Source organism: Octopus bimaculoides, chromosome 6 (assembly GCF_001194135.2).
Source record: "Octopus bimaculoides isolate UCB-OBI-ISO-001 chromosome 6, ASM119413v2, whole genome shotgun sequence".
NCBI classification, from domain to species: Eukaryota; Metazoa; Mollusca; class Cephalopoda; order Octopoda; family Octopodidae; genus Octopus; species Octopus bimaculoides.
This window is the reverse complement of record NC_068986.1, coordinates 66,490,430-66,498,361: the sequence shown is the minus strand read 5'-3', so window position 1 is coordinate 66,498,361 and position 7,932 is coordinate 66,490,430. Positions and strand designations below refer to the sequence as shown.

At 36.7% G+C, this 7,932-nt stretch overlaps 1 protein-coding gene across 1 annotated transcript in view; it reads left to right on the top strand.

Annotated features, from left to right (window-relative positions):
- LOC106877206 (F-box DNA helicase 1) overlaps positions 1-7,932 on the top strand; it is a 51,677-nt gene that overhangs the window by 36,714 nt on the left and 7,031 nt on the right. Inside the window, exons 13-16 of the mRNA XM_014926055.2 lie at positions 1,644-1,768; positions 3,271-3,343; positions 4,586-4,771; positions 7,586-7,663. Coding sequence (XP_014781541.1) covers positions 1,644-1,768; positions 3,271-3,343; positions 4,586-4,771; positions 7,586-7,663 — 462 coding nt within the window. The remainder of the gene's footprint in view (positions 1-1,643; positions 1,769-3,270; positions 3,344-4,585; positions 4,772-7,585; positions 7,664-7,932) is intronic.

Below are 7,932 nucleotides of genomic sequence, written 5' to 3'. Positions count from 1 at the left end.
CCTGGTGTAGCCATCCGGTTGCACCAGTCCTCAGTCAAATCATCCAACCCATGCTAGCATGGAAAGCGGACGTTAAACGATGATGATGATGATGATGATAACTAAGTTATTTCTCGCAAAAGCATGATCTGTTCTTGAGGGCTTCAAGCAAGCTGAAAAGAAATTTCTTTTGTGCATCTGAGGAATCAGTGCTATGTGTGGGTTCACTGCTTAAACACTCACCTAACACCTAAAGGCAAACTTTAATGATATTCACACCATTGTATCATTTTGAATATTTCCTGGAAAAGTATCTGACCAAACAAAGATTGTATAGCAGTCTTCTCAAAATCACTAATATCATTTGAGAGAGGCACATACATTATGCAGGACACTGCTTGAGAGCCAGGCATACCTTTCTTTCATTGGACACTAAATTATGCTTCTGGAAACCTTTTGAGGCAAGGGAAATCGGAATCGAATTCAATGACAGCACTGCATGACTGACATCCGTGCTAGTAGAGCGCATAGAGCACCATCCAAGTGTGATCGTGGCCAGGGCCGCTGCATGGCCCCCGTGCCGGTGGCACATAAAGAGTACCATTCGAGTGTGATCGTTACCAGCATCACCTTACTGACACTTGTGTCGGTGGTACGTGGAAAACACCATTTGAGCGTGGCCATTGCCAGTACCGCCTGACTGGCCCTCATGCTGGTGGCACATAAAAGCACCCACTACACTCTCGGAGTGGTTGATGTTAGGAAGGGCATCCAGCTGTAGAAACTCTGCCAGATCAGATTGGAGCCTGGTGCATCCATTTGGCTCGCTAGTCCTTAGTCAAACCGTCCAACCCATGCCAGCATGGAAAGTGGACGTTAAACGATGATGATGATGAAGTCAGCTGTCCAACAAAAATCTTCATCAACTAGTTCTGTACAGGCACTGGATGTTGCTCTGCTGACTTCCAAATGTTAGTTGGAGTTATGATGGCCAGTGTGATTGAGTTGAGAAAATCTGAGTGAGTTCAACTGGATGATAATTAAATGGTTACACCACTGTAACATGTGCCACTAAAGGAACATTAAGCATCAGACAAGTCAAGACAGCAATATTGTTTCAATTCCTGATTGAGACTATTTAACTTCATTTACATTTGAGGAAATCATCATCATCATCATCATCGTCGTCGTTTAACGTCCGCTTTCCATGCTAGCATGGGTTGGACGATTTGACTGAGGACTGGTGAAACTAGATGGCTACACCAGGCTCCAATCTGATTTGGCAGAGTTTCTACAGCTGGATGCCCTTCCTAACGCCAACCACTCAGAGAGTGTAGTGGGTGCTTTTACGTGTCACCCGCACGAAGGCCAGTCAGGCGGTACTGGCAACAGCCACGCTCAAAATGGTGTATTTTATGTGCCACCCGCACAAGAGCCAGTCCAGGGGCACTGGCAACGATCTCGCTCGAAAATCCTGAGCAGCACATTACATTTCCCCCACTCAAAAATATAGAACTTCTGTGATAGCATGAAATCACTATTTCACTCTACTAAGATTTGTAGTTACCATTAAAAGAAAGAATAAAACTGAGCAATTTATAACTTACTACAATATTCTTACAGTTACCATTTAGCTTATATTTTGAATTTTGTTTTTTCTACAGCAACTATCAAAGGGGAAACTATTGGACAACTTGCTTACATTGCTCGGTGCAACTTTACACTATTTTCTGAAGCAGTCCAGCTTGGTTACAACAAAAAACCTCGAATAAAAATGGCTTTTGTTGGGGTAAAAATTCGTTTTATCAATATTTTTCATTTTTCAACATATGAAGTTTACTTTGAGTTTGTTATGCAAAATGTTCAAGAGATATATCAATACTAACATAACTTGCATGTTTTAGTTAATCAATCTCATCTTGTTAAAAGATAATGAAATTATCTATAGATTGTCAAGTACCAATACTAAATACGTTACACTTATTTGACTTTGCCTTTCTCAGATCCTGTTCTGGTTCAACTAGATTTGACTTTGTCTTTCAACCTATCAATAACAAGTGTTTTAAGATCATTTTCCATACATTTCTGAGTTTGTCTCCTTTAATCTAGCTTGAGCAGATACAGTACTTAACTCTTTAGCATTCAGATTACTCACTCAAATGTAAAAAGGTTAAATACCCACTTTGGTCATGAATGACCATGGGATTGTACCTAGAAAGTTCTGGGCAAGGTTGTTTATGGAAGACCAGCAGTCACCTATGCATACCAGCCTTCCCTCTCTACACCACCAGTGTTATCCAAGAGAAAGGCAAAGGCCAATACAGCTTGGCACCAATGACATCACAACTCATTTCTACAGCTGAGTAAACTGGAGCAATATGAAATAAAGTGTCTTGCACAAGAATACAACACAGCCCAGTCCAGGAATCAAACTCACAACCTGACAATTGTAAGCCCGACACCCTAACCCCTGAACCATGAGCTTTCAGCCAAATGTAATGGTTATTCATTCACATTGTTTTCAATTAATCATGTGTTATCTCATAGCTTCAAGATTTCATGATGTGATTGTTTATTTTTACAATGACATTTTAAGGTAAATATGAGAGGCTGGATCTGACCAATTTGAACATAACACAGATAGAATATTTTGGCCAAATATGGCCAGTTTAAATGCTAAAGGTTTAATCTAACATTTTCAGAATTATCCAAAGCATAGTAACCTTTTATGTAAAAAAAAAAATGTGATAAACAGACAAAAAAAGAAAGCACTTTTTCTCACATTCCTCTTCATTGTTACATTGATTAAGAGTCATTCTTTGGAAGTGGTTTTTACTGGAGGATTGGTATTCAGTGTTACAATTAGGTTTTTAGAAACTAACTAAGGTGTCTCTTCACAGTTGCTTGACCTGCTAAAGATATTGGTTGAATTTCCCTCAAACCACATGCTACCTCCTTAACAAAAAAGAATGATAAGTTGGACAATGTAGTCCTGTCACACTATTCTTGTAAAAGACTGGATGGTCACATCTGAGACACTTGTTCTAGGTCTGTTATATCAGGATTCATTTGTTCTGTTTGCATCTCTTTTGTTCTGATTGGTCAATGATCATTTGAATTTAGGTTTTACATTGAAGATGGGTCATCTGCAAGATCCCAATGGTTTTCTACAAGTTAACATAGCAATGTAACATATAGCATCAAGTACATTACCATATTTCACTTATGTTTCATGTTTTGATATTCTTATATTATGTTCTGATATTCCTTTATTTTTTTTCATATATCAAGGGAACTACTGGTTTTGGATTTAATGTGCTCCGTGATATCCATTCTCTATTAGTTGGTGAAAGCCCAGTTAAAGGTAACACTTTGTCAAGCATTACTTCTTTATCAGTAGTAAATAAGTAAATGTCTCCTAATCCTGGCTGTGATGCTCCCCAACTACTCTTGCTCATGATTAGAGATGCACATATTGTCAGCCACTAAGGGACATGCTCAAGTGACTGACAAGCAAATCGGTGGTATTGCTATAACAATATTTCTGCTTCAGCAACTCAGCACTGAATCTGTCTGAAATGTAATGGAACATATATCAATTTCAAAACATTGATGTCCAGGTCACAAAAGCAAAGTTTGAAGGGAATAGTAGGCATTTCCTTTGATTTCTAGATAGAAATAAATAAGAAATGACACTTACTGACCAAAGAAGAAAAATATTAAAATTTTATGACACTGTGATAGAAGCCACCCAAGATGTCATGCAGTGAGGTTGCACCTGAAACTACATGAATACCAATTAAATGTCCTAACCACAGAACCATGTCTGTGCCAATTATCCATATATCAATAGACCTTTATTCACTGGTCTAAATACTTAAACAGTTCATTAAATACAATTACCACCCACTGAAGGGCAAATCTTGAAACACTAAGTTCTTCACTCTTCAAAACAACTGAATTTACAAAGTGCTTCAATGGTCTCTCCTAATGTCCAACTGTTATTGACATGAGATCATCATCAATTTCCTCTAATTCCAGATTTTTACCTTGTATATACTTAATACAAGCTCCCAGTTAATTTTAACCACAGCAACATACCAACTGTTATTTGAAAGAGCTGATGAGTAGAATTGTCTTTTCTGTATTTTTTTTTCAGTCATTCAACTGTGGCCATGATGGAGCACCATCTTGAAGAATTTTAGTCAGACTTATTCTACCAGTCTCTGTTGCCAAACTGCTAAGTTATGGGGATGTAAACACACCAACACTAGTGGTTAAGTGATGATGGGAGACAAACAAACACACACACACACATATAAGATGAGCCTCTTTCAATTTTCATCCACCAAATCTACTCACAAGGCTTTGGTCAGCCTGAGGCTATAGTAGAAGACACTTGCCCAAGGTGCCACTCATGGAACTGAACCCTGAGCCACATAGTTGGGAAGCAAACTTTTTATCACATAGGCATGCCTTTCCTTTTGTAATTGATATGTTTAATCTTTTAACATTCTTATTAATTATTATAGTTTGGATGAGGGATTTCAACCATTCTTCTTCTGGCCAATCTTACATGAGTATTAATATATTCTTTGTATTGCAGCCTCTCAGAACAAACCTAGTTTTGTTGCTCGGTTCTCTAGTTTTCATGCTTTGAAACGATATGCTGAACACTCTTGTGACTATGAGCTGCTGGGACAGATTCAAATTGCACAGACATATGCCATTCATCTGCCAAAGATCCTAAACTTCTTCCAGGAGTCAGAAATAAAAGAAATTCGAGATGCTGGTAAGTTATCTTTTTGTAAATGTGACTTATGATTAAATTTAAAATTATAACTTATGGATCGAGTGGGTTATAATGCATTAATCTTTCATGGGCTTCTGTTATTGAACAGCAGTCATACTGGGGTGCCTCCTTCATGTCAACCCTAGTACTTATGTCAATCTGATATTTACTCTACTGTTCTTTATTTGTCAAACCAATATGTTATAGGAAAGAAAGGGACACAGTATAAACAAACTAATTTTTAGATTGGTATAAACACAGACACATATGTGAAAGGCTTCTTCACACAGTTTATCTACCAAATTCTACTCAAACTGATCAATTTGAGGCTATAGTAGAATACATTTGCTCAAGTGCTCAAAGTACCATGCGGTGGATTGAACTCAAAGCCTTGTGATTACAAGGCTAACTTCTTAACCATACAGCTACTGTTCATAAACACAATACAGTATATCTTTTGAACTTATACACTCATAGCCCATTATCTGAGAGTTATATAGCTTAAGGTAATAAGTTGAAAAAAGTTGTTTGGACATGCAGTGTCAATTTTCATGACATATAAGGTGCATGTCGTGGCTGCCTGGTACATATTTTTTGAACCAATAGATATTGCCCATTCACATCACATGACCATAAGAGTGAAGCTGCCATTTTTGCACACTGATACATTTCCTTAATGCCTAGATGTTTTCTTAATTTACATTTTTTTATTATTATTATTATTTATATCATATGGCCATGTAATGTGACTGGACAATATCTGTTGGTTGAAAAATATGTGTACTGGGCAATTATTCTTGGCAAGAAAGGCCAATAAAGCAGAAGCAGTGAGTTTGGATCTCAGGATGTTTGACCCTGGTGAAGAATGACAATATGCCTATTTGAAATATATTTAACTCATAAACTTATGTCTGCATGAAGAAAAATCATTAAAATGACCACAAGACGAACAAGAATGGCAGTGAGAGTTCTTCAGAACTAATTATATAATATGACTTTACAATCATCAAAACAGACTTCTCTGTACAAGGACAGAAACTAAAGATAGTAGCAACACAAATCTTTGAGGACAATCATTAATGATAAAGGGTCAACCCAGAAATTTTTACAAGATGTACACAGTCCATGCAAACCAAACAATGGAGAGGTAGAAACATTACCATGAAGAGCAAATTCAGACTGTTGTGTCTGGTACTCTCCATTTTGTTGTATGTATGTGCTTCAGAATCGGCACAGACATGGTTCTGTAGTTAGGACATTTAATTGGTATTCATGTAGTTTCAGGTGCAACCTCACTGCATGATATCTTGGGTGGCTTCTATCACACTGTGTAACAAAATTTTTATATGTTTCTTCTTTGGTCAGTAAGTGTCATTTCTTATTTGTTTCTATCTAGAAATCAAAGGAAATGCCTACTATTCCCTTCAAACTTTGCTTTTGTGACCTGGACATCAATGTTTTGAAACTGATATATGTTCCATTACATTTCAAACAGTGCTGAGTTGCTGAAGCAGAAATATTGTTATAGCAATACCACAGATTTGCTTGTCAGTCACTTGAGCATGTCCCTTAGTGGCTGACAATATGTGCATCTCTAATCATGAGCAAGAGTAGTTGGGGAGCATCACAGCCAGGATTAGGAGACATTTACTTATTTACTACTGATAAAGAAGTAATGCTTGACAAAGTGTTACCTTTAACTGGGCTTTCACCAACTAATAGAGAATGGATATCACGAAGCACATTCAATCCAAAACCAGTAGTTCCCTTGATATATGAAAAAAAACATAAAGGAATTTCAGAACATAATTTCAAAGAAAAATGCAGGCACTAGAAATGAGATGTTACTGCAGCATCTTAAGTATCACATACTCAGACCATATCACAAATGAGCAGGTTCAGAAACCCATCCAGCATCACATTGGTCTCCATGATGAACTTCACACAGCAGTAAAGAAAAGAGAGCTGAGATGTTATAGCCATGTAACAAGATCTTACAAAGACCATTCTTTAGGAAACTATAGAGTGCCAGATAGCAGAAAAGATGATCAGTGACAAGTAATGAATGAGGAAAATTATTAATCTTTGAGCAGGCCTTATCTGGCCCAAATATGCAATGTTATGCAAAATAAGCTACCACTTCATTGACATCTTGAAGTCATGAGATAATGCATAGTTAATTTGAAACAATGTAAATAAATAAGCATTACTGTTGATAGATTAATCTGAATGCTAAAGGGTTAAAACTGATCCAATATCTGGCACACAACCATGTCAAATAGTGAAGTCTGGTGTACATTATATTACAATGATGCCATTACAACTCCATTGAAACTTGATTACTCCAGTAAGCAAATTATGTTAATAATTTCAATTTTGCTCCATATTTAAGATTGTTTAAAGCATAGGACTTCAATACGCAACACCATTACAAGCAAAATAATATTACAGATTAGTAGATATATCCATATGTGTGTTCATGTAAATCCTTGTCTTGACATCATGTGACGGTCATAAACAAGCATCTTCATAATACTGGTGATGTCATTTGTTTCCAGTCTTCTAAGAAACACATGTCTGGCCATAGGAAAGTATTACTTTGTTTGGAACCAGGTGAGGGTTGGTAATTGGAAAGGCATCCAGTTGCATAAAATCTACTTCATCAAATTCTCTTTGACCCATGCAAGTATGGAAAAAGGAACATTAAATGATGACAAGAATGATAATGTTGGGGGGTTTTTTTGTGTGTGTGTGTTTTTCTTTTTGCATTTTTCTTTTTGTTATTTTTTTCTCTTAATTTTTCTTTTATTTTAGAAATGGTCTTCACTACTGCCCACAAATCTAAAGGCCTTGAATTTGATACTGTGAAGATTCTTGATGACTTCAACTTAGGTTTGTGTAATTAAAACTCCTTATTCATTACCACTTCCTTATCTAATTTCTCATAACAAGCATGAAATTCATCAACAATCCTTGAGTTTTAATAATTCTTCAAATTTAAATAAATAACTATGATTTATTAGAGCAAAAATTAGTGACTATCCAGAATGGTAAAATCCAGACACAAGAATGGAAGCATGATCCAATGCCTTAATCATTCTGACAACTTCAGTCTCTCTCTCTCTCTCTCTCTCTCTCTCTCTCTCTCTCTCTCTCTCTCT